The sequence below is a fragment of the Apiospora phragmitis genome (genome assembly GCF_038363925.1).
Source record: "Apiospora phragmitis strain CBS 135458 chromosome Unknown utg000014l:1.0-1827420.0:1.0-1829600.0, whole genome shotgun sequence".
Taxonomy (NCBI): domain Eukaryota; kingdom Fungi; phylum Ascomycota; class Sordariomycetes; order Amphisphaeriales; family Apiosporaceae; genus Apiospora; species Apiospora phragmitis.
In genome coordinates, this window is record NW_027117414.1 from 1,777,543 (window position 1) to 1,802,530 (window position 24,988).

General features: G+C 50.4%; 11 protein-coding genes across 11 annotated transcripts; 7 read left to right on the forward strand and 4 right to left on the reverse strand.

Annotated features, from left to right (window-relative positions):
• Positions 1 to 1,478: 1,478 nt before the first annotated feature.
• PG994_015179 (uncharacterized protein) lies at positions 1,479 to 3,335 on the forward strand (the record flags this gene model as incomplete). Its single annotated transcript, XM_066866588.1, has 5 exons — positions 1,479 to 1,734; positions 1,799 to 2,372; positions 2,439 to 2,697; positions 2,764 to 3,056; positions 3,134 to 3,335. Coding segments are annotated over 5 exons (1,584 nt in total), but the record flags the coding sequence as incomplete, so codon positions are not given.
• Positions 3,336 to 3,443: 108 nt separating this feature from the next.
• On the forward strand, positions 3,444 to 3,770 carry PG994_015180 (uncharacterized protein; the record flags this gene model as incomplete). The annotated part of the gene is made up of 1 exon (XM_066866589.1): positions 3,444 to 3,770. One exon carries the CDS (start codon positions 3,444 to 3,446, stop codon positions 3,768 to 3,770), a length of 327 nt encoding a protein of 108 aa, XP_066708265.1.
• A 1,473-nt stretch (positions 3,771 to 5,243) lies between these two features.
• PG994_015181 (uncharacterized protein) lies at positions 5,244 to 5,549 on the forward strand (the record flags this gene model as incomplete). Its single annotated transcript, XM_066866590.1, has 1 exon — positions 5,244 to 5,549. One exon carries the CDS (start codon positions 5,244 to 5,246, stop codon positions 5,547 to 5,549), a length of 306 nt encoding a protein of 101 aa, XP_066708266.1.
• Positions 5,550 to 5,902: 353 nt separating this feature from the next.
• Positions 5,903 to 6,508, forward strand: PG994_015182 (uncharacterized protein; the record flags this gene model as incomplete). Its single annotated transcript, XM_066866591.1, has 1 exon — positions 5,903 to 6,508. One exon carries the CDS (start codon positions 5,903 to 5,905, stop codon positions 6,506 to 6,508), a length of 606 nt encoding a protein of 201 aa, XP_066708267.1.
• Positions 6,509 to 8,812: 2,304 nt separating this feature from the next.
• On the reverse strand, positions 8,813 to 9,451 carry PG994_015183 (uncharacterized protein; the record flags this gene model as incomplete). The annotated part of the gene is made up of 1 exon (XM_066866592.1): positions 8,813 to 9,451. One exon carries the CDS (start codon positions 9,449 to 9,451, stop codon positions 8,813 to 8,815), a length of 639 nt encoding a protein of 212 aa, XP_066708268.1.
• A 312-nt stretch (positions 9,452 to 9,763) lies between these two features.
• Positions 9,764 to 10,630, forward strand: PG994_015184 (Protein kinase-like (PK-like); the record flags this gene model as incomplete). The annotated part of the gene is made up of 1 exon (XM_066866593.1): positions 9,764 to 10,630. The coding sequence occupies one exon, from the start codon at positions 9,764 to 9,766 to the stop codon at positions 10,628 to 10,630; it is 867 nt and encodes a 288-aa protein (XP_066708269.1).
• Positions 10,631 to 10,680: 50 nt separating this feature from the next.
• Positions 10,681 to 12,160, reverse strand: PG994_015185 (uncharacterized protein; the record flags this gene model as incomplete). Its single annotated transcript, XM_066866594.1, has 3 exons — positions 10,681 to 10,875; positions 11,263 to 11,692; positions 11,745 to 12,160. 3 exons carry the CDS (start codon positions 12,158 to 12,160, stop codon positions 10,681 to 10,683), a joined length of 1,041 nt encoding a protein of 346 aa, XP_066708270.1.
• A 1,236-nt stretch (positions 12,161 to 13,396) lies between these two features.
• On the reverse strand, positions 13,397 to 15,705 carry PG994_015186 (uncharacterized protein; the record flags this gene model as incomplete). The annotated part of the gene is made up of 6 exons (XM_066866595.1): positions 13,397 to 13,620; positions 13,946 to 14,119; positions 14,676 to 15,152; positions 15,215 to 15,328; positions 15,373 to 15,570; positions 15,621 to 15,705. The coding sequence occupies 6 exons, from the start codon at positions 15,703 to 15,705 to the stop codon at positions 13,397 to 13,399; spliced, it is 1,272 nt and encodes a 423-aa protein (XP_066708271.1).
• Positions 15,706 to 18,718: 3,013 nt separating this feature from the next.
• On the forward strand, positions 18,719 to 19,093 carry PG994_015187 (uncharacterized protein; the record flags this gene model as incomplete). The annotated part of the gene is made up of 2 exons (XM_066866596.1): positions 18,719 to 18,723; positions 18,772 to 19,093. 2 exons carry the CDS (start codon positions 18,719 to 18,721, stop codon positions 19,091 to 19,093), a joined length of 327 nt encoding a protein of 108 aa, XP_066708272.1.
• A 4,237-nt stretch (positions 19,094 to 23,330) lies between these two features.
• On the forward strand, positions 23,331 to 23,750 carry PG994_015188 (uncharacterized protein; the record flags this gene model as incomplete). The annotated part of the gene is made up of 1 exon (XM_066866597.1): positions 23,331 to 23,750. One exon carries the CDS (start codon positions 23,331 to 23,333, stop codon positions 23,748 to 23,750), a length of 420 nt encoding a protein of 139 aa, XP_066708273.1.
• Positions 23,751 to 24,202: 452 nt separating this feature from the next.
• Positions 24,203 to 24,880, reverse strand: PG994_015189 (uncharacterized protein; the record flags this gene model as incomplete). Its single annotated transcript, XM_066866598.1, has 1 exon — positions 24,203 to 24,880. The coding sequence occupies one exon, from the start codon at positions 24,878 to 24,880 to the stop codon at positions 24,203 to 24,205; it is 678 nt and encodes a 225-aa protein (XP_066708274.1).
• Between the last annotated feature and the right edge of the window lie 108 nt (positions 24,881 to 24,988).

Here is a 24,988-nt window from a genome sequence, read left to right on the forward strand (position 1 = left end):
CTAGAGGGTGTAAAATAGCGTCAATTAGAGCTTCTGCCAGTACTATAAGAGAGGGCAACTGAAGACACAACTAGTGCTACAACCCTCTCAGAGAAACTACCTAAAAGATAGGAAACAGGCCTGTATTTACAGGTCAGTTGGACCGTCTAGGCCCTGCCATCGGGGCCCTGTAGGCCTGATAATAAGGGACGTCTCAGGCATTCCCTGAGACGTTGTTCAGGCCCGACTATAAGGATAACGCAGTCCATCCAATACTAGTTAAGACCCCTAAAAGCCTAATTCAGGCTCACCTTCCGAGATTGAGGCCTGACTTCTGAAATTCAGGCCCTTAAGGTCAACCAGCAGCTCTGTAAGAGTCTTCAGATGGGCCTGTGAGCAAGTCTCATCAGACACTTCAAAACCCACTGAAACCATCCTTGTTACAGCGTTTCGGCCTGTGCGTTAGGCCTGTGTGTGCTACTGTCAGCCAGCTGTTTCAGGCTGTTGTAGCTATACAGGGGCACCCCCCCCCAATAGAGGGTACTAGGCCTGACTTCAGGCCTGTACATACGTATTCAACAGAACTTGATAAGCCGGGGTAGTGGAGGCTCCACTTCCCCTTGCAAGAATAGATGTAGGCCGCTACTGATGAGGGGCAGTAGTTTCGCAGGGTTTACACAACTGTCCCCATTCTAACAAGTATCTTCTGGGGATGAGATCCTTCAAAGATCTAATTACCCAGAACTAAACAGCAGAGGCCCTTCCCTTTCTACGAAGCAACCTGTTAATATGCCGCCATTGCCCAATCCTTCTTTCTCATATGATTAGTGAGGGCATCTAGGAGGGCCTCTTTTTGATCCTTAAGAATCCTGCCGCTGATTCTAGTATGCATCTATGCCCAATTTCGACGTACCAGGCGTTATCACAATGCCGCCATACAGGCTTTCGCCTTCCAAGGCAATGCAACTAAGAAGGTGGTCGGTCACATGTGCTCAATCATGGAATATTGCATGCTGATGGACTGATCAGGCTGCTTGCATAACATATGTCACCCGAACAACCAGTGATCTTTCCTGTTAGCGTTTTTTTACCGTGAGGATCGGCAGGATGTACTACTTCACGTTACCACCCAAGAGAATCTATCATCTATCTTCTGCTGGAGTCTTGTCTAGGAGCCTTGCGAAAACCTCCCGACCGGGGAATTTCTACTCTTATCTCTTCGTCCCTTCACTTTCACTTGTCTATTCGTGCTCAACTAAAGCATCATTCTAGAAGCACCGCCGTTGAGTCTATAAATTTGTGGCATTAACGCTTGTCGTTGCTATAACGAAGTCCAGGCTGATGGCCTCTCACCCTCCGCCTAAATACCCCGCTTGTGCCAACCAAGTATGCAGAGTGCCGGGGAAATTCACATGCAAACAGTGCCTTCTAGTTTCTGTACGCAAAACCAGCATAACGCACAACAGAGTTTGATAACTAATTGAAACTCCGTCTTACAGTACTGTGGCCCTGCTTGCCAAAAAGTCCATTGGCGAGAACATAAAGTGGACTGTAAATCTGAGCTTCTCAAAGCTACGTGGCGTCCGCAATGGGAAGCAGATGGTAGAAAACCCCGATTTATGGGGGGCGATCCGCTCGTGGCTTTCAATAGCACAGGGAAATACCTCTGGGGCAATATTCCAGCATACGACGTAGTGAACCTAACAAGAAATGAAGGCTTGGACGCTGAGGAGGATCTTAATCTGCTATTCGCCGGTATGCTTAGAGTCCCTCAAACTTCTGCACACAAAGCCACGAATGCTCACCTGATATATCAAAGCATCCGGAGATCTGAGGAATGTCTTCAAGACTATCCACGGTGTTCCCCCAACCTATGGTGGAGATATTTCGATTGTTCTGAACGACAAGGACCTTCACACCGTCGCGCGCAACGCAATAACACTGTTGTTGCTATTGCTAGATGACGATACTGAGCGGGCTGCAAGAAATGCCTTACACCTGTGGTACTCAGCATTCATACCTGAGAGTCTAATGGATAAGATGCGAGAAGATGTCGGTAGAGCTATCGAGAATGTGTGTATCAAGGTCGAGAACAAACACCCCGACACATTACTTGGCAAGACGTTCGATTTCGGTCAAAGGCGCCTCCGCCTTACCCTCCAACAAAGAGCATGGATGAGCCTACGTCAGTACCTCCAGGTACCCCAGATTTCCTTACAAGATGCGCAAGAACGCCGCAAAGCTGTCACTCTAGCTCCCGAGAGAATCGACCACAGAGAGCGAAGCTTTCTCTCTCAAGAACCCGGTCGTCGGTTTTGCGCATTCAAGTTCCGCGAACATGGTATTCTCCTACCATTCGCGTCTGTTTGGGATTCCTTCACCATCCCTAACCCGTGAGATCTCCTACATCGCTCGTGGCGATATACGAAGAGGAGCCTAGAGCACTGACTTATATACAGTACCATCTTCGGCAAAGAAGGCACGTGGCCGATGAAAGACTCGGCAGATCCACTTGAAGGATGGCCAGTGGCAGATGTCCGGAGGTCCTCTGGCGCTGCAGAGAATGACATCTATGTGAAGCTCTATTACTATGTGCTAGATCTGTTGACATCCGTTCACAGACTTCTGGGCAAGTTGAAGATATCTTTCGAGCTCTTCAACACAGATGCCCAAGAGCTTACGAAATATTGTAAAGATGTGCAATTTGACCGTATAGAGGTAAGCCTGCAAATTCAGTTAGCAGTTCCTTGGTTAGCGAAATTTTCCTTTTAACTCTTTAAATAGACTGCAAACATAGCCGACGGGGGGTATCTTGGGCCTGCTCGAACTGTCTGTCTTCTTGGAAATCTCCTCAGACCTCCATGGTGTAACCCTCATGCGACTCTAATCACACTCTTCATGAACGCTATATCGGAAGTCACAACGGCAGCGGATGAACAAGCAGAAGCGGCAAAGGAGTTAAGGCTGGCTATGAAGTACCTCCATCCAACCCCCATACCATCGATGTATGATGCGGACATGCTGCGCGTGGCCGCGAACAAGGAAAGCCTCCGGGATTTTGATAAATACTTCGACAGGTGAGTATGATCATGGATTATGCTTTTCAGCCTTATTTGCTAGACCAGGGGAGTTCAGCTAACTCGGAATTATGAAGGTACATTCACAAGAATCGATTCCAGGAATTCTGCGACTTCATGCAAATGGAGATGAAGTCGCAAAATACGATTATCGACAAGTGGCCTCTGCGTTTGAAGAAGCGATATGGGCAGCCTGGAGCTCTGGAGGAGTTTAAAGAGCTGATGGGATCTGGCTCAGTAGGATCTGCGAGATATGTTGAATGGCGGTATAGAAGATAGGTGATTATAGCTTGGTTCGGCATCGGTGGCGATGAACTCTGATCGCTTCAAATGCTTATGCAAGGATGCATCTATTGAGGGCGCAAATAGGTGTGTATTGACATCCTAATGGGTGACGATCGTGGAGTGTATCAGTGCACCGGGAGGCAACGCCTGCACTTGCCTCTGTCCGTGTGCTTGGATAGCACCTCGCCGCGGCGTCGTACCTTCCGTGTACCAGGCCCTGCGCGCATCGATACGCGCATACTGAGACGCGCGTACGTGCTGTCGACTCCACCTAACTACGCTTCCAATCACGAACACCCAGCCAACGCCCGCGACAGACGCCGAGGCAACGCGACACGACGCGACGAAGGAAGTGCCTCCGCGGCGCAGACGAAGCTACCCCTATCACGAGGCACCAACTTTCTCCAAGAGGGCGATCTTGAACTATGACAGTATTCGGACCCGGAGGGTGACTTGCCCGATCCACGGATGGACGACGCCGCACGTCTCAGTCCGAGCCTCGTCGACGGGCTGCCCGCGCTACGCGACTTCGAGCTTGCGCCCACCTGCCATTCTATAGCCTCGATTGGTCTGCGGCCAACGTGGCTCTCTGTATTCTCCTGTCATGTCGCCCCTCGAACTACATGGCGCCCGCGGCCGACACTCCCCTCCCCGTGCGCTGGGCTTCGTCCTCGCCGGCGGTCAAACGAGCCTTCACTAAACTCGAGCGCCGCATAGCTGTCATAATAGCCGTAATTTTTGCTATATGTACGTTATTCTAGCGCCTTTGTAGGGTACACACACACACACACACACACTTTTATTACGCCCGGGCTAAGCCATAAAGGGCAACTATCGCTTATATACAAGGATTTTTCTCAAGCTCCTGTCAGCACTCCTTGGGGCCCCTACCTAGGCGTGCATTTCAATCTTGTCGTCATACTTATTAGGCCACCAGACATCCCTGTAACACTAAACAATTAATTAGTAGCAAACCGGCTTAGAGGTAGTATTTCCAAGTGTTCAGCGTCCTATCCTAGGCGGCTGAAGCACGGTTAAATGATATTATCCCTACTTCGAGCGCCCGAAGTAATGCTAGAAAAGCGAAGAGAGGTGGGATGGAATGGGCAAGTCGGTAAAGCGGGGCAGTCTTAGTTGTGACAGGCAAACACCGGAAGCTACAGTGCGTAGGGCGTAGGGCCTGGGCAGCCGTTCCGCCAGGCAGACACCTAGAGCTGTAGATAACCAACCATTTTCTCCTAGCGTGTCGTTGTTTGAATGGATACTATTAAACCCCATTGGTAGGGCTGGTAGTGCTGGTAGTCCACTTTTAGTTGCATCTAGGATCCATGACCAATAATAATATGACTTCGGACGACCTTCGTCCCAAGGTAAGCGAGGTCCCAGCTCGTTCTTTTCTTCTCTCCACCACTTCCTCTTCGTCACTCCCTCCCATTCGCGCCGGCCTGCAAAGCAAGCATTTCTGACCCAGCATGCAGTACGGCACCTTTGGCCGAGCTGGGCAACAGTCCTCGGCAGCAAGCTCACCGAGAATAGACATCCTGCATTATTGACACAATGCACCAAGTAGGTCTCTTTTGCCTGCTTTTCTTGCCCAGCACCAACCCACTGCTCTGCCATCTGTGTGATTCAGACTACGCACGCGCAAGCAAGACTCATCTAGCACGAATTTCTCCCCATTGTCTCTCGTCACCCGTCAGCCTCCAAGCTCAGCTCACTAACAAACAGCAGAGACAGCATGGCAGGTACCGGCAGCAACATCCGTAGTCAAACCTTCCAACTAGACGATCACGGCGCCAGGACCTCCTCGAACCTGCCGCACCGAGCTGCCGTCCCCTGCTCGTCTGCTACGCCCGACTGTCACCGAGCATCCCCTTTGTCAGGCGAGACCTCGAGGCCTTGATGTCGACCGAGGTAACCCGCATCGAAGACGGCGACGTCGCCGGCAAAGTACACCGCCAGTTCTTGCGGGACGGCACCGAGCGCACCCTCGCCAAGACGGCCATCGAGACGGTCAAGCAGCTGGATTTCGCGACCGCTTACATGCTAGGCATCCTCGCCGCTCTCCCATCTCTGCGTGCCGATCCCTGCCTCGGCGGGTCCAACGTCGATCTGCTCTGCAGAATGGCCGTGCAAGGTGCCAAAGTCCAGGTCATTCAGCGGCGCCACTTCCTTGGGCACTCGCCCCCCGGACCTGTCGTGAACTGAAGAATTCCGAACTGATTCTCGTGCCGGCCTACCAAGGCAACCACTGGAGGCTCGCCCTATTCAGCCAGTGCACCGGCCAAGCTTACATGTTCGACTCGCTGCAGCCCGGAAGGGTCCACCGCGGCACCGCCGACGAAGTCGAAGCCCGCGCCTGGGATCTCGGCCTCGCAGTCCCGCCCTCGGGCTATAAATGGTAGCTGTGGAACAAATCGGGCGAGGGTTATAAACAGAGTACCGGTTGGGCCTGCGGCGTGTTGTGCGCTGAAGCCGCGCTGCGCTTGTTTCACAACGGCCAGTAGCAATGGCCTTGTGAGGGCGACGACACCGTGGCGCGGCAATGGAGAGAGTGGTGCATGGCCCTGCTCCTCCCTGACCCGACTATCTCCCCTCCCCTCGACGAGTTTAAGCAGGTAGAGTCGGTCGTCCTGCACCAGGGCCCCCCGAGGACCGGTTCCGCTCGTGGCCAGGAAGTCGTCACCATCCGCAGCCGCAGCAACAGCCCGGCCACAGGTCCCGGCTCGCTTCCCTCGGCACCGCGTACTGCCCCCGGCCCGTCGTGTCTTCGCGCCAGCAGCAGCGAAGCGCAGTCCCCACCGTCTGCCACGTCCGGCCCAGTCCCTACACCCGCCCTAGCAGCCGACCTTAACTATAGAGGCCAACTCTGGATGCGTTACTCGGATGGCACTTGCTTCTCGCCTGGCGGGAAGCAGACGGCGTACCCACCCGGTCACCCCGGCCTAATCAACGCCTGGCTTTTTGACCACCGACCCTACTACCCCATCCACCGTCTGTTGTGCCGATATACCGATCCGCCTTACACGCGTGCCCACTATAGTGCTGCGCGCGTACCAAGGAGGTCACATCCGCGTGAATGCGAATCACAACTCCGAACCACATCTGCTCGACGAGGAACCGAAGAGTTTCTGTTAATATCGCTCAAGCCGAGTAACCAAGGGTGAACCGATTTCCCACCGCCTCGATCGACCGTCGCAGCGTCACAAAAGATAGTTACCAGATATGTGACCGGCAATACAGCAGACAACCCCAGGGTGGCACCAACCTGATTCCACTGCACACTCCTGTCCTATACCTGCCTGATTTCATGCCGAGATCTACATCGACTTGTGTGTCTCACTTGCGCTTAACTTCTGCAAGCTGGACGTTCATCGGTGAGGATCCCGTATGCTACTGGAAGCGAGAGCGGACGAAGCACCCAAGGGCAAGCAGTTTCACCTCGACGGTAGATGAGGACAGCTTGGAAGTGGGAACCCCGGGATTTCTCGCGCCCATCGAGAACGATCCCCCTGACGACACGCCACGCAAGTTTCTCAAGACATGGGCCTCGACAGTCGCGGCGTCGAGGAAGGTTAGCTAGATCCTCGTTGATCACCTCGCCCTACGCGATAACATCGTACATCACTAGCCCCTCCATCGATACCTACGAGTTACGACTTTGTTCACGACAACCCAGCACTAGCATCATCTGGATGATTGTGTGTGCAGAACGAATAAGCGTCGGTGGTGGGCTGACCACCCTGCCAGCTCGACGCTGGCAGTCCGCACGTTTATGGGCAGCACCCGAGACATCCCGATCCCTTCGTCTCAAACCCTCCGACTTCCTATACGCCGAATCGGCTCCTTCGACCCTCCAACCTGAACAGGTAAACCTACGTGACGCGAGAGAAGATTTATCCTTGACTCGAAACCGGTTATGTGTGCCGCCATGTCGAGGACCATCCTGGATCATACAAGTTCGCCACTTGATAAGAGGATAGCAGGACATGGGTCGTCCTGGCTTCCTCGTTGGCAGTGATGCAACCTGGCGCCCTTGACCTCCTCACATCCTGGCGGGTCCCATAGCCCTTGAGAACAGGTATAAGTCCAAGCAATGGCCAAAGACGCGTCGGTGTTGCACCTGCCTGGAGGGGGCTGTGTCTCCAGCCGGGCCTGCCGAGTTGAGTTACTCAGGGGAGGTACAGGACGGGGAGCTGCGACTTGTTGGCTTGGTGGCCCAAGATTTAGGAGAACATACGAACTTCGGCTATTTGCTGGGACCAAGGGGGCAGACTGTCCTCATGGCCCGGTTGGCAAGTGATCCCCTTACGAGCGTCGTAACCAACGACAGGGGATGCGACTGCTACAGCCCGAAGACGTACCTTCCTCTGCAGTCACGAAGCCATGCCTCCGACCTCCGTGGCTGGCGCAGTGCGCCTGCAGACGACTGCAATGCTTCCCATGGCTGCTTTTCATACACTCAACCCAATTATATCCACTGGTGATGACCTTGACCTCAGCAAACTGAGTATGTATGACTTTCGGGGAAGATAGGTAATGATTCGGTACAATGCGAAGTTTCTGGTCATGCAAACCTCGTCCGTTTTCATCAGAAGTATGTGGACATTGATGCAGTGAGCTTCTAGGGTGATCCGCGGACTATCATCCGCTATCAATATACCTATGATGATTCCCAGGGTACAAGTATATCTGAACTTCATGGAGATTGGTCAATTCGTAGGCCTTCCCCTGACGGTCACCATAAGAGGTCAGTTCTCCATAGCCCACGTCATATCCAGCCTCCAATCAGCCCGCAGGTTTGTTCAATGTATCGGAGGAAGTCGAGGTCTAAGAGGAAGAGTCGCTAGCGCGATACTGGATGACATATTCCTTAACGTCATTGGGCACGACTGTGTAGCTAGTTGAGCCTTGCACAGGCGCTAGACGGACACGCCGGCCTAGAATCTGTTCAGCGGCTTGGTCGCATTGTTCCTGCGTTGTAGGGGCGTTATCGGAAAAGAACTCCGCTATCTGGCGCCTCGATAGCTCTGCAACACGGGCCTGCATTGTAACGAAGATTATGAGGTTACGATGGCAAAAGGAGCCCTAGGGTTCGGGTGAAGCTAACTGCCTAAAATATGGACCACGAAAAGTGACAACTAAGCTCGGCTTGTATCGTGCCGTGGTCGTACGACACGTCCAGAGCAACGACGAGGTGGGAGCCGCCAAGGACAGCATGCAGGGTTGTCGGGCTGTGAATCGATCGGCGGGGCGCGTATAGAGTTGAGCTGCACTCCGCAAAGCCCATGTTCGCTGTTAGGATTGCCTACTGCGGTAAGAGACCTGCCGCATCAGCCTGTTGCGCACCTCTCCCATCAGCTATGAACGGTCTGTCTTTGGAAGGCAGAAGCTTAGAAGCTGCACGACTGTTCTCTTGCGTGGATGTCATAAGAGTGTAATTCCATCTCCGTCCCTTTCAGTCTAGCCTATTAGGCCAGGGCGATCGTCACGACCACGATGTTCGGACCTGCTTGTGTCGCAAGCCTGTTGATTTGGCCAACAGGTCTGTTGGATGCGCTGCACGCCCCAAAACGGTTGGCCATCCGATGTTCGACATGCTTTCGGCTGATATGGACAACTGGTGATTGAGCCGCCGTGGTATTTTTACGGGTCACTGATAGTCCTGCAACTACCCAGTATGCACGATCGGCGGCCAAATCAGAGCTGGAGTGGAGAAGATGAGGACCAGAATCGTGTGCGGGGAAGTCTGAGGCGGTCAAATGTCGGTTGGGAAACAATGTATTAAGGTCGTCGCACATCTGCTGCTTGACGTGTAACGTAGCTCGTTGTTGGCCGCCGCGATCCCGAGCGCGATAGGCGGCTAAAACCGCAGGGTCGAGAACTATAATGCGCGACCTAATAGTATACTGCAAGCCCAAAGCTCGAAGTCGCTGCTTAGCGAGTGATGGGCGATCAAACGAAGATGCGCGTCGTGATGTTGACAATGGCAGAGAGCCGATTGCTAGTTGGAGTGGCGCCTCACGTGACACGTTCCATCGTAGGACTTTAGGGCCGGGATGTCGTTGATGGTGCACCAAACGGCCGATGTAAGTAATTGCTAATTCCATCCCACTTCATTCTCCTCGCTTTTCGAACATCACTTAGGAAACATTTAGCTCTTGGGAAATAACTCGCTTGCAATTCAGTAGACCTCTTGCATCAACGGCACTGAGCCCCCTCTAACCCTGTTTTGTGTATGATCAGTCTCAGGGCACGAGACGAAGAACGACATTTGCGGTTAACAGTAGGTATTACCTCCTGCACGGTTACCATTCGTTTTCTCTTACGAACAAGTTCGAACACTAATTTTAATAGTAAATTAGGACAGCTCTTCGCGTCTGAAATTAGGTCTGTAGACCAACTTCAGTATTAACCTTAATATGGTTAATCACGTTCGTAAATCGGTTCAAGAGCTCGACGAAGACTCATGGCTCATTGGAGACCAATTCATCCTTCGTCGGCAGCGCTCCCCACCCGCTAAATATTTGTGGGAGGATAATGGCTTTTGGTACACCCTTTCGGACGATATCTCTTCACCTTTGCCTCCAGCTACGCCCTTGTCATCCGATAGTCATATCCGCCAGGTCCACGATGCTGGTGACGCCTCGGCGGTATGGAGTTTCGGCGGCGTATTCCTCAAGGTCAAGCTCTGCCCGAAAGCCGAGGAAGCCGCCACGAAGGAGCACACCACGCTACGACGCCTTGCTGAAAAGAGGCTCAGCTTCGCGATCCCCGAGGTTTTGCACCATGTTCAGGCGGATGACAGGAGCTACCTCCTGATCTCTCGTGTCCCGGGCCAGGTGCTTGCCGACGCATGGCGAACCATGAAAGAGGACGAAAAAGAGCATTACGTTCAGCGTATCTTCGAAATTTTTCAAGAGCTGCGTCAATTAACTTCAGACTCTATCACTGGAATCGACGGGGCTCAGTTTCCTGACGGTTGGTTAGATATATGCCGTGGCCGGGCCAAAGAATATAGCCCGGAACACTTGAAAGAGAATTGTGTCGCGCTGGGCATGGACTGCTCAACATTCTTCTTTTGGCACAGCGATCTGGGGCCTCACAACGTCATTGTCAATTCGGGCACAAAAGGCGCTATTGGCATCATCGACTGGGAAATGGCCGGCTTCGTTCCCTTGACTGGGTCCGAACTAAATTTGGCGTCTCTTGGGCCATGGATTTCGCATGGCCGAGGTCCATGGGGACCACCCTTCTTTGAGAGAATGGAGGGAGCGCGTCGAACATAAGTTCGGCACCGAAGGGTACCCGGAGGTTAAGAAGGCCTGGAAGGAGTGGTTCAGTTATCATGCTCGAAGCCAACGCCACGAATGTTGACAAGGTTTACCGAGTCACGGGATGGGCGGTTGAAACAAACAGAACGACAGGTGTCACGGAACTCAAAGGAAACGATCATCATGCTCCCATGCAAAACGGGAATCATAAGATCTTTCAAGATTCCAAGCTGGTCGACGAGGAGAGCCTCATGGAGGTGCTGAGGCGTGAAGCCGTTATTGACTAAGTCATTAGCAATTGCTCACGTGGCGTGTAAGATGAAGACATTCAGTGGTGGGCACAGCTTGGATAGAGACAGAGCAGAGTCCTTTGTACGAGGTAGAAGCATATCCGTTACAGAAGTGCTAGACCTTATCATCCTGAACTGGTACCGTTCCTTCCGAGAAATGGACAGTAACGATCTAGCCTCAGTTTCATGTTCGTCGATCATAACTTGAAGCATCTTTCAACTCAAGATAAGGGCATCCAGTACTTGAGTGCATGCATGGATGTTATTCCCAACCCCTAATGTTCCCTTGTGTCCGGCTCTGTACGGAATACCGTACCGGAAGAGCAATCCAGTAAGTCTTGCGTGCTGTATAAGTACCTTCTCTGTTTGGGACAACACACCGACCAGGTTATAAAAGACCAACCAGAACTCATGTCGCAGTTCATCGGCCGTGTCATAAAAAACCCATCCATTGGGGCTGAGGTAACCAAGAATGCTGTCAAGCGCGTATAGGGCAAACCCAAACGGCTGGATGCTGGCTTCAGCCCAGTCAATGATACCTGTGATCTCACCAGTCTTAGGGTCGGCGAGAATATTCTTCTCGCTAAGGTCGCCATGGGTGACGACCAATGGATACTCTCCAGAGAAAAGAGCCGGAAGGCTTTTTCGTAGTCGACCCATAGTATCTTGAAAGCGGCTAGGGAGGCTGCTGGATAAATAAGTAAAATCCGAATGGCAGTCTTCAGATATACGAGAACGGTATGTTGTATCTGGAGAGACGCTATACTGCCAGGATTGTGCGAAGAATCTTCACTTAGGTTAGTGAATCGAAACGCAAAAGCTGATTGATTGCAACGCACTTTGCCAAGCTGCGGACAGTAGCCAGTCGGTGGTCCAGGTCCGTGTCTACTATAGAAAGCGAGATATCGAAATAGTTGTTTCCGGGAAGCACATTCATCTCGTATATTAGTAATGATGGTGGTAGACCAATCGTCCCATGGAACTTGCAGCCGGTTGTGAGGTTGGGATGGATACCGTGGATTTTCGCTAGCATCTGTACATCCAGCGGAGAGTCTGGTTCTCGAAATTGGATGATGATGGTGCCATCCGCTACCGTTATGGTATAACTGTACAGCCCTTGCGAGGAAACTGGTTTGACGGGCCCTCCAAACATCTTGCTAGCGAATGCATCACATTGACTCCTTGTAGTACACGCTCCCGCCGTCGAGAAGAACTTGGAAATGGACTCGTCGGTTTCGCTGTTAATAGAAGACATGATGGGAAGACTTGGTGCCTAGAAGTATTAGATGTGGCTGATGCTTTAAGGCGAGAATAATAAACGATAAAGGGCGAGTGTCAAGAAAGAACGACTGGGGATGGTGTGCGGCAAATAGTGCGAGAGACGCTAGCCAGGAGGGACAGGACAATGACTTGAGCAGTGTGGGCATGTGGATGAAGCTACTGTGCGATCGGAGGCGACGTGCGCCCAAATGACGAGGCTGCGGCGAAGGCTCAGGTCGGTAGATGGACCCCAACAAGAACCGCCGCCGCGAGGCCTTAAAGGATGCGTTAGGCTGCTACGTCGGGATTCCGGGAGACGGTCGAAAGAAGGGAAAAGAGGCCTGCTTAGAGTAAAGGTGCTGCAAGGTGGGGCGTAGGGCGGGGTTCTTGGGCCGAGGTACTCCACGTCGACCTGCCTGGCTTGATCAGCCGTAGCAGTAGCAGTCGCAGGCAGGCGACCTGACTGACTTGACCTGACTGATTTGCTACCTCTTTCAGCCGCCAATTCCACCCCCACCTTCGATTCTTTTCCACCTTCAATTTCACGCCACCTCCAATTCTCTCCCATGTTGCCTCTCCTTCGGCATCCTTTCGCGAGACTCAGCCGCCGCCCTAGGTGACTAGCGATTATTGGTTGGGATTCCGGGTGCAGCACCATTTGACAAAACCGACGATGCTAGGTACGTTCATCATTCTCTTCCGCCATCTTTTGGCAGTAATCTAAATCGCCTGCCAGACATCACCAGCATCAACTTTGTCCGTTCGAGGCGGGACCCCAGGCTACCTCGTACAATGGCGTCTTCCCGCCTCCCGCCTCCCTCCTCCTTCATCCTCTGCGGCACAACGTCATGCGATACACCTGGCTACGAAGAGCTATGCGACACTACAAGGGAACTACTCGTCGGCGATTGCGATGAAAAGGCTGTCTAGGAGGTACTCTACATGCTCGCCAACTGAGGTGACGACTTCACTTCCTTCATGAAGAATGCATGGCGCGGCTCAGGTATCCAAGACCCGAACCACCTGTCCCGCGTTTTGCACACTGCTTGGGGTGCCAAGAGACCCTACCAAGTCCCGCTTCGATCCCAGCGCCCTGGCTCTCCAGGACCAGATATGAAGATTGGACCGCTCCGAGTACAGTACACCGGACCGAACGCTCAGTCGCATGCAGGCTGACCTGCTCCTGGCGCTCATGAAGCAGAACCGCACAATGGGATGCAACCACGAGAGGTTACAGCATGACGGCTTGCGCGGCGTGCTCCGCGAGATCAAGATCGGCAGCTCGTCGTGGTGGGTGCCCGGTCAGGGTGGTCCAGATAACTACAAGGCCTGGGTCCGCGGGGATTACCAGACGGACGTCGAATCGAGTATCAGAGCCATAGCCTGGCTGGTTGCGGAATGGAACACGTTGCAGCGCGTGAGCTTGGCTGTGCCCGCACCGTTCGGGGGCAGCGCCTAAATGGAGTCGCATTGGGTCTGGTGTGGCTTCAAGGAGGACGAGGAGGAAAAGCGCGCAGCTAAGGCAGAACCGAAATAAAGGCTCCAAGGAAGGCCATCTAAGAGACGGGAGTTACGATAGGACAAGATATTCATCTGGCTGCCCTCGACGGGTATATTAGGCTTTAAATTGAATATTATATATAGCTACTTTATCGCGTTACATGTTCCTCGGCCCTGTATCATGATATATATTGCCCACTTCCTCTCCACTACCCGGCCGGCCCGTTTCTTCTGCTCCCGAAAGTATCGATTTAACCCAAGGCGGTACGGAGAACCTTACTCTTTCTGCTTTTAACTTTACTGGCATTCTCTATTAGGTTCTGGTGACGAGGACGATTCCGACGGCTCGCTTGTTTGCCGAAGCGTGCAACGGCTGGAACACGGCTGACTGAGAGGCAACCTGCGAGCTTTCCGGCCGCGACGCCTCCGCCGCCAAGACCTACGTCGGCGACTTCTGGACGCCGGTAAACCGTTACAAGTCCTGGGCACCCTCGCCTCTCTTGCCCCGATCGTCGCATCGATTACTATGGCGTTGCGTTCGATCATCTTGTTGCGATGGACGACCCCGATCCTGACGTCTTGCAGGTTAACATTACCGAAGTAAAAGCGATGCAGGTGCTTACGGGACCGAATGGCTACCATTCAAAATAAATTGGGCGGATTATAGAGGGAAGATGGTTTTGGCTGTGCCGAGATATTATCAAAAGAGTGGATGAGTAAATAACTCTGTCGCCGAGCGAGTATTTTCAGTTCGGGGCCTGCACTGTAATGAATATGCTGGATTGGTATGTATGTATTCTCGAATCGATACTATTATCATACATGAAGTGTTCCGAAGCCGACATCCGACCCTGGGGCGCCAACCGCGACCTGCTGAGACGAGTGGCATTAGGTTGCAGGGTTTGAGCCTAGCGGATTATGGCATCACGGCAGCTACCCAATGCTCCGTGTTATGCCATGCTCTTGGAGAAGAATTCTCATATCCATTACGTCATTTGAAAATATCTCACCTTGGCCTCTTCCATTCCCTGGCTGGCGATCTGTCTTCCTGCCGTCCAACTTGCTCGGGGTATGCTTTCGCTTGTTTGGCACCAACTGCGCCAGCGGACGTCGAGACAGTTGGAGCAGTGACGCCCGTTCAAAGTCAATCAGCATAACGCCATTCGTGTCAGGATTGAACAACAGATTCGCCTGTCGCACATCGTGGTGAATGACCCCTGCGCGGTGTAAAGCCCCCAGAGCCCGAAAAGCCTCATTCTGGAGGCATTTCTGGCTGTCGCTCAACCTCTGCGGAATACTAGTACCGCCCCAAGATAGGAATGACATATGCACAATATAGACGCGATGGTCGTAGTAATAGGTCTTGCTCATGGACCGGAGGTCAATGGCGCCCAGGAACACGGGCACATATACACCTTGGATAGGCCTGAGCCGCTGATAGATTGCAGCCTCGTGCTCGAGGTCCTGACAAAAGCCTGTACAGTGCCCTTGCTGATAAATGTGTAGCTATACGCAAGGAGGGTTACTTTAAAAAGGACACTCCGCGCACCACCTTGGCCTAGCGGCGTGATCCCGTCGTCAAGAGACTGTTTTAGCTGTTCTCGGAGGAGACGGATCCACTCTGCATGATTGATCGGATGATGCTCACGGTCGCCTGCGTCACCTTGGCGGTGAAGCATCACGTTTGGACATTTCGAATCCAGGAACCTTCCTTGGGCCAGCCCCAAAAGGCATCTTTGGGAACAGTATCGCTGCTCCCGTGCGTCGCTTCCTTGTGGAGGAGGCCGATGCGCCAGCCGCCGGCTGCGCCGAACTCCTTTTGGTCCTGCGGGGTGGGGGTATCCGGTGGTCTTGGTGCTACTTCATCATCGTCAGATGACTCCGGCAGATCCTTTCTTGACTGTCCTTCACGTACTTCACTACTGGATCAGCGTTTCCGTTGGCGTAGGACATACGGCGAGCGGCGCGGTGAGCGATCGACCTCTTCGTAGGTCGTCGGGATATAGCAAGACGCGTTATCTGACGATGCCGATCGTTCATTTTCGGGAACAGAACGTAGTGTTATTTCGAAATCCTTAGCCCAGGTCTTAAGGCCATTTATAGCTCTCCGGCGCTCCTCTTGCCCGTGCTGTTGACGTTCGCCAGGCGCGCCGAGAGCTACTAGTGTGAACGCTAAGTATTGGCCGATAGCTGAGCAGACGTTAATATTATTCGGATGAGCCAATACCTCTGGACTAGGCTCTGCCAAATGATAGTACAGAGTCTGGGGCTCTGGCCCAATCAACGTGAAGAAATATAATCGCCTCGCCCGTCGTAAGCAGGCCATACTCGAGACCACTTTCACTATATAATGATATGTCTGTGTGATAGTAGATGCTACTAGCTTTTTTGCGTAATACTGAAAGCGTGCGTCGGGGTCGGCAGAGGTCGGTATTAACTTTCGATTTACTACTTCTCTATAGATGTCCATCGCCCGAAGCCCGACACGAAGGTGCGTAACGATAAGCTTGTGAGGCGGCTTGTATTCGCAGACATAGACCATGGTACGTAGTGCCGAAATGGAGCTGTCGTTCTCGGTAAACACATATCTGATCTGGTCGCAGTTAGTAGAGATTACGTCGGTGGTTTGGCGTCCGAGGCGGTGATGCGGGAGTTTCTCTTACTACGACCTCCTTGGCGACATTACTGATGGCGTGAGGATGGTTCTTAAAGATAATACCATCTCTAATTTAATAGGCGCTGCTAACTTCTTCCACTCTTTTTAGCTGCTGTAGAATGGCCCTGACCGGATCCTCCACGTTATTATATAGAAAATATTCGAGGGTCTTTTCGTCCGCGATCGGCCGCTGCGAGATTCTATTTCCGAGGCCGGCCAGGAAGTTTCGGTTCTCGAAAACACGGCTCTCGGTAGGGAAAGTATCGTAAAGTGTTCCAAAGACGATTCTTTGCTGCTCGATAAAGTCGGGCCATAGCCTCAGGTTCTTCGGCCACCATTTGTCACGAGGATTAGTTATGGGGCCCTTCGAAGTCAGCTACGGGTCTGGTTCGATGGCGAACCTAGAGAACACGGAGACATGGCAAGCGGCGATGTATTCGTCGAATGTTATTGGTCGTGTCTGTTCTTCGGAGGTATCGGCGCGTTGCTGCTCTTTCTCGGCGCGTTGCTGCTCTTTCTCGGCGCGTTGCTGCTCCCTATCGGCGCGTCGTCGCTCCTCCTGTCGTCCTCTCTCCGCTTCTTCTGCGCGTAGTCGCTCGTCCTCGGCGCGTAGTCGCTCCTTCTCTCGATCTTTCTCTGCTTCTTCAACGCGTCTTAAAGCCTCTCGTAATAGGTTTTCCAGCTCGTTTGGATTCCTCTGTTCAGTCATGATGCATGAATTAATATTGTGGTAAACAATATGGCATTAACTTCCACTTGTGCTGGTGTTTTGAGGTGCCGCCTAATTAAAATGGGCCCACTAAGCGTTGCGCGGGGTTACGGTTATCAGCAGCATTCGCAAGACATTGTGCAGGTACAAACAAGCCTACTGTGCTTTAGTACAGTCCATCTGTGTGCACTATCAGCCCTACCAATGGGGTTTAATGACATTTTTCCAATCGCGACTCGGTTGGGAGAAGATGATTGGTTACCTGCGACTCTTCGCTACGGTAGTGTTCGCCCACTGACCAAGTACTCTCCGATCTTCATACCTTCCCCTCCTATCCCCAAATCATGACCCCGGCATCTGGGTTTTCCAACATCCCAGTCACCTCGTCACCTGTCGTATGCATCCATTTTTTATCATCGAGTGCTGCAAAGGACGGCGGAAATGCATAAATGACTATGAGGCAGCTTGGTTGCTCACAATATCAAACCCTAAGCGCTGGCTCTATCGTGGCCGGGCTCTGATACAGGTTATGTCTTGAGTCACTGCTTATCGAGACCGCGTGGGACAAAGGACTATTCGGAAGGTGGCCAGAAACAATCACGAAACGCGACAGGGGCAAGTCAAATACGGATAGGACTTTTACTTCTTTGCATGCCTTGCTCGACTTGCCGTCATCACTTTCCAAACCAGAAGAAGGCTGTTCCCAAGGACTGTGGTTTTGGAGAGTGGGAAGGGGTGGTGCAGGGAGCAATTATGGGCCTGAACCTAATAAGGATACCTACATACGGAGGATTGATACTCGATATTTTTTTAGTATCTACAGCCAGTCTTTGGTAGGATGATTTGGGGATTGCACCAGGCTCTAAGAGCAAAAGACACTTTTGACCTAGTTTCTCTCCGTATAAAGTAAAGTGATGCACAGCGTGGCCCTACCGCCGGCAAATTCGTTTAGTTTGACGCAGAAAAAGTCGAGTTAACCCCTATCCACCTCGAAAAAGATCGACAGTACTGTACGCTCGCCAGTGGTATCGGTCCAAAGCTCTCGCGTTTTCATACCTATTAGCAGCTTGGAAGCGGTCCGACCATGGTAAACAAGTAAAGAGTTCCATGTACTTGAAAGGAGCATCATAGCTCTATCCCAGTTCGTGGTACAAGGATCAAGCAGGGACAGACCGACAAGTACCAGAGTCATGATAGCAATCGAAACCGTGGTAATCAGGGTTGACAACTAATTAGGAGCCGTTTCAACCAAGCCACCATACTATAGCAGACTATGCAGTTGTGAGGAACAAAAAGGTTATTTCCGCTACCATAATATCGTAGAACGACATAGTCATAACGTCAGTTGTATATATAGCTAGCTATACTGTTCTTGATTAATAGGTATCTGGTAGAGCAGCTCATTGGGGGTTAAGGGAGCTAATAAGGGGTCTTGCGTGTTTAAAGATAGTACCTGCACCCTAGTAGTCCGTTACCTCCGTGTAATTTCAATACTAACCTGCTAGGCAATCTACTATAAAAAGGCTCTTTGCGTAAATGGGAAATCTCCCCTTTCTTCCCCTTCTCCCCCATCATTGTGTGTGTCTACTGTCCATAAGCGACAGCACGGTCTCGCGACTATCATTTACAGCCATCGGCTACTACCGAGTTTCCCGATATCGTGGACACCTATAAGGTCGATGAATGATATGAAGTGAGCTATCTGTCTTGCTCGCCAGTTTCTTCTCTTACGAGTCCATAGTTCTGAGCAAGCCGTCCCCAACAAGCCGTCCAACCTCTCCGACTATGTCGAGGGTTGCCATGAACCTGCCGAGTCCGGAACCCCGACTTCTGTCGCCAGCTCGACACGGTATAGGGGCCTACAATCGCAACCCACCGAAACCAATGAAAATGAGTGTCACCCATCTAAGCAGGGCTTCGAACAGGATTTCGCACATGATGAATTCCAAAAACGTGAGCGTGATGTGGATGAGCTTGCAGAAGAGATCCAGAGTCAGACCCAGCACGGCCTTCACGAAGAACCTGATCACAACCGGAAAGGGCGTAGAATTGCACATGATTAGGAATTGCGATTAAGCCGCCGCAGATCTCGCCGGTCCGCACGAATCCGTCAACGTGAACTTACCACTTGGATTTACCGGGACGTGCGATAATCGAAACGAAAACAGCAGAAAATGATGGAAAGATCTAAATAACTTACTTTAATAGCTACTAATATAGCCCCTTTTATTACCCTAGTTTGTTTATTGCTAACGGTCTCGCGTTAATGAATATAGACATTATTGACGCTGCCAGCGTTAAGGCTTCCTGTAATAGGGTCTTGCTTCAAGAAGTTACAGACTCAGGGTTTTTTCATGATTACAAAGAGAAACTCATTTTCCTCCCACGTCTTGAGGTTATTCCTTTCCGGTGTTTCCATCACATTCTCCCAGTTCAAGGCCTGCTGGAGTCTAACGAGGAGGTCTGCTACTTCCTCGTCTATCGAGAAGGAGATCTTTGGTCCGACAGCGAAGGAATCATTCCGGAGACTAGCCTACACTGCGAGGTCTTCTGTGCGGCGGGCGCCAATGCTCTCAAAGCAGGGAGCTTGCGTGTCTGCGGTGAGTTGGGGGCCTCGCCACGCCACACCGATGGCCAATGCTGGTCCCACCATTCGGAGCCCCTGAGCGCAGGCCCTGAGCGAAGCCTTCAAAGCATGAAAGGAGAAATCGGCTTGTCCATTCACAAGCGAAATAGCTACTTCGATAACCCATACATGCTACTATTGAAGCATCGCTTATAGTGGATCTTTCCTCTTGTTTTTCCCCATTTCCTATTCATGAGTTCCCTTACATACCCTAACCAGTATTTACCAAGTTCCTTTACTTGGAGCTGAATATTATGAAAACGAACCCAGTATTTCTTGCTGCCTTCGTGTTCAAAGTCGCCAAGGATGATTGCGTCGAAAATGGGGCGAGTCTCTCCCTGGGGAGGTCGGTTTGGACATTTTATAATGATGGGTGGTAATGATGGAAGGTATATAGTCTAAAAGAAGCAGTGGGATGAAGGTGGGAAAGTTCAAAGACATCGACGCGGGGGCGTCGAAAGTTTAAATAGCCAGCGCTTTCCTGAGGCATCCTCCTTGAAGTCCTGACAAGCCAAACTGAGTGTGGCAGCCGTCGTCGGAAGTGCAGTCGTGACCTCCGTTTATCTGTTGTCTATGAGCACTCGAAAAGGGAATCAAGTAGCAGCTGGGTCTCGAAAAGCTAAGTTACGTTGAAGCTACCCAGTCATACTGGGGAGAGAGCCGGAAGGAGAGAGATTGCAGCCTTTTCCTGACAGAAGCTGCTGGATACCGGCGTTTCCGTGCTGGGCAGCGATATGCATCGACATAAGGAATACAAGAGGTATCTTACTGCCAGTCGAGTCCCTTTGACAAAAGGAGCCCCAAAGTAGGTACCTTCTAGGGACAGTAATTTGGCCGAGCTGGGTCTGAGATTTTAGGCTGGTGTCGAGTATAATTACAAAATGTGCCGCATGATTAACTCACACAAGAAGAACCTTATTATTGCGTCGGTTTTTATGAGTGCCGCGGAAAGGGTGGTTGCTTCGGTCCAGCGGTTGTGTATGTCTCGACTCTGGACTTTGTTTAGCAGGTGCTAATAGCTAACCAAGGTCGTTTATTCCGAGTACCTCACGAAGCTCAGGAGAAGGTCGAGATTCCGTCTCTCCTGTTAGCAGCCGTGCTTGAGTAAGGGAACGTAACGATGCCTCGGGATCCATTAGGATATGGGTCTCCAGGACGCGCGAGGATGGCAAGAAGGGCCAGTTGGGGCAGGTCGTAATCCGGCAACCCCGGGACTTGGGCAAAGGATATTGGCCCTGATCCATTCAACATGGCTCTAGTGCATTCGGCAATTAAAAGAACGAAACAACGTGGAAATAAACAATAGCATAACCCTATGTATGTTTTCTCGTAATTAGATAATTTACCTGCTGGCTAAGCCAGTTCCCTACCCCTAACCGTATAAGCTACCCGGTAAGTCAGCTCCCCTGACTGTAATTACTAGAACTTGAAAAGCTAGCAGAGCAGCCAACGAACGAGTCCCAGTGCAGGTCAACTTCCCACAATAGACTAAAGTCGAAGACTTTATGGTAAGGCGTGTTTTAGAGACCCGGCGCAAGACTGAAAGGGTTATGTTGTAGCGCCCTGAATGATGCCATCAAGTCTATCCTTGCCCACGCACCCGGGGGGCGATCCCAATTCCTTTTCCCTGTACACTTTGTATCCTGGTTGGCTTCAACTGTTTATATGTTGCCCCCTTGAATCCTCGGACACGCTTCCTCGGCCACATTCATTATATAAATACCAATTCCAGCGTACTCCTTTCCTGCACTGCTTCGATACTAATCTTTTTCTACCTAAGACTTGCGCGACCCTCGTTATAAATCCTACCTTGAGCAACCATCATACTTGGTCTGGCTTCCTGCCTGCTATAACCTTACTATTTCAGCACTCTTCCTGAAGTAGCTCACTACCCGTTAAATGTCAACGCCCCTACAATTGCTGTCTTATCGCCTCCTACACTTCTTCAAGTTTAACCCACGGCATCACACGCATTACAATCTTCCTCGCGACTAGATTCCTCGCGTAAGATCGCAGCTGTTATTTATGAAATAAAAGTTACTAACTATACCTTTATTCCAGAACGTCCCTGGGCGGTGTACATCCTTTGTATAAGTTATTATGCTTAATATAAAGTTGCAAAGCTTTGTTAACGTGGGACGAGGTGCATACGACGCACGCAACTGGTGTGTCCAAGCCTCCCCCCCAAGCCGAAACCATCATGTGAGCAGCCAATTTGATGTGGCAGCACACTACCGCATGGTTCAGCAGAAGATGGAGGCCCATCAAGGTTTCAGGACGGGCTTATGTGCTCCATGCAGCGAGCGCATGTTTAGAGGGGATGATTTGGTATGCGCTCAGACATCAAGGACCTGTATATATAACATGATAAAGACCCGGTAGATAGATGCGAGGCCAAGGCTTTGAAAACCCGCCATCTCAGGACCTATCTAGCGGTCCAACTGCTCACACACCATAATCTATTTAAGCCTTAGAAACATGCTCGCAGGAACATGTTCGTAGGACTACTCATAATCTTTTCGAATGTATTCAGGAGTGATTGCCACATCGCCTTCTTAGTCCTCAATCCTGGCACTTGTGAGGAGCAAAAAGGGGGTGGCTAGACTTTTTAGCTAAGATAACCCCCCCACTCGCTGACCCCCCCTCTCAATGCCATTGGGAAAGCTTATTTTCCCACCTAAATCGCTTAAGTCCGATTTATAATATAAAATTAAACAGAATTAGTAAAAATACCGTCTCTTTTATTTAAAATCGTTTATAAAATAATGAAAATTCCTATATAAAGGTATAAAAATAATTAAATTTATTAATAGAGTTATAAGCTCTCGATACTTTTATACCTATTTTATATATAAACTTCCTTTATGAATAATTCTTTACCCCTTTATATAAAAGATTTAAAATTTTGAAGGTATATTATTTAAAGAGATTATAATCGAGTTATATTCACTCCTTTATAATAAGTAATTTATTTATAGAGTTATAAAGCTTTAAAAATTCCCTTGATAAAAATTTCGTAGGAAACTTTATTTCAAAAATGAAAATTAATATAACTCCTTCAATAATTATTTTTATTCTTTATCATTTTAATATTCTATACTCTTTTATAGTTATTTTAAAATTATCAAACTTTTTTTTAAGTTTATATTAATATTTAAAGAGTTGTAATACCCCTTTTTAAGGTATAAAAGATCGAGAGTTAATTACTCGATTAATGATTTTAATTATTTTTATATAACTTCATAGGAATTTGTATTATTTTATATACGAATTTTAATAAAAGAAACGGTATTTTAAGCTATTTTATTCGATTTTATATATATAGCTAGATTTAGACGATTTTGGTGAGAAAAGGGGGTCAGCGAGGGAGGGGGTCAGCGATTGGGGGAGTCATCTTATAAGAAAGCGTGGCTGTGCCAACATGGCTGCTAACTACGGTGGTGACCAATTGGTCTCCCCTAATTGAGTCGCTATCTGTATGAGTATTATGAGCTCCCATTGGTAGAGCTAGTAGTGTATTAACTGGATGTAGAATTGATATTATTCAATCTCCTTTCAATCTTGATCAAAGAGATGCACTGATGTCTGCGGACATTATCGAAGAGCGGCGACAAGAAAGGCTGAAAGCACGATTGCAACCCTTGTTTCCCGGCAACGTCGCACACGCGTCAAACATGAACTGCAGCCGTGGCCTCCACAATGAAAAGTTCGAACCGGGTCTTGAGCTGAGTAAGGTTATCTCCGCCTGTATGAAGAGCAACGCAACAACCACTGTCGACATGGACAAGTTCAGCGGCGAGGAGGCCCTAGACTGTTTGCGAGCTATCTATAAGGTGCAGTACAAGATCTTTATCGCCAACGTGACAACTCAGGTGATTGAGCGGCAGATGATCTGGGAGCTTGATAAGGTATTTTCTCCGTTGGTCGTCATCGGTATGGTAGACGCCGAGGCCGAGGCTATCGCTTCGGAACGGCCATCAACTACGCGGCGGAGGGTCTTCCTGGCGAACCGTGTTCAGAAGTTAGAGGAAGACCGCCAGATATTCCATGTGTTGATTGGTACACAGCCTGTGCCCAAGCTGCGTGGGAATTGAATGAATGGGGTACATGTACGGCACTGTTAGTTTTAGCAGCTGAACCGCGGGTAATGGACCGCAATGGGATTTGATAAACGTAGGCTATGCTTTGTATGTAATGCGTTTGATAGAGCAGGATATGAAGCCCGAGAAAAGTTCTAAATACTGCTATACTGGTTAAGAGAGCCGCTTTGCATGATGCTACTTGGCTATACGGAAGGATTGAAAGATTCAATAGGCACTTGCTTGGGTGATATTGCAGTAATAATCAGCCACGAGCTTGATTAATTTTGTGTATTAATTAGACTAAAAGCAACAAATATAGCACAGTTCAAGCCGAAGGCAGACAGCAAACGTCGCCCCGGTGCTAATAGCTACGAAGTAGAATGCTAATTCGAAATAACCACAATACGAAGCCAACGTAAAAAAGGCACTCCCGAACATGGGGTAAGGTAGGTAAACTTTACAGCTTAGATCAGAGAGCCCATGCTTGGCAACAACTCCTGAAGACTTCCAAACTCATCGGCCAAATCCTCCAAGTCCATCTCAATACTACAGTCATTATCCAACACCCCGGATTCGTGAGCAAAAGCCCGGACCATCGAAATCATTTCCTCTATTCGCTTCTGGAACGAGACTCGGACTCGGATCACTTTCTTCAGCTGCTCTTCGATCGCGGCTATGTCAACTTCTTTCTTTGCTTGCTGGAGCATCTCCAATTTTAGACGGGTCGATCTCTCTCGCAATATCTTAAACAGGCGATCAGTTGCCTCGGTATTCGCTACGTCGTCGGTATGGTGGATTAGTCTGGGACGCTTCCTAGGGACTGGATGGCTGTCTGTATTGACTTGGAGTTCGGGCAGCTTGATTGTTGCTGGGTCTTCACCGTGGAGGAGAGCAAGTTCTCTTGCTTTTTTCAATTGTGGGTTCTTGAATGGGGCGATGCCAACTGAGGAAACGACCTTCGGATCATGATTAGGCCCACTGAGAGCGACGGTCCCTTCACTCATGGAATCCTCGTCCACCTCTGGGAGTGTCGGGGAATATGCGGCTATAGCTGATTGATGGGCATTGAGGCTGCTCTGGTGTGCCTGAGATGGACTGCTTCCATACTGGAGATGGTTCTGGCTGCCTTCGACTGGTTGCATGCTTATTATGGTGAACAGTTGAGGGATAGATACGGAGGGTAGTAGGGGGTAGGTAAGTGGTTTAGAGAAGAAAAATGGGAGGAAGATGGGAGGGAAGAAGGGAAAAAA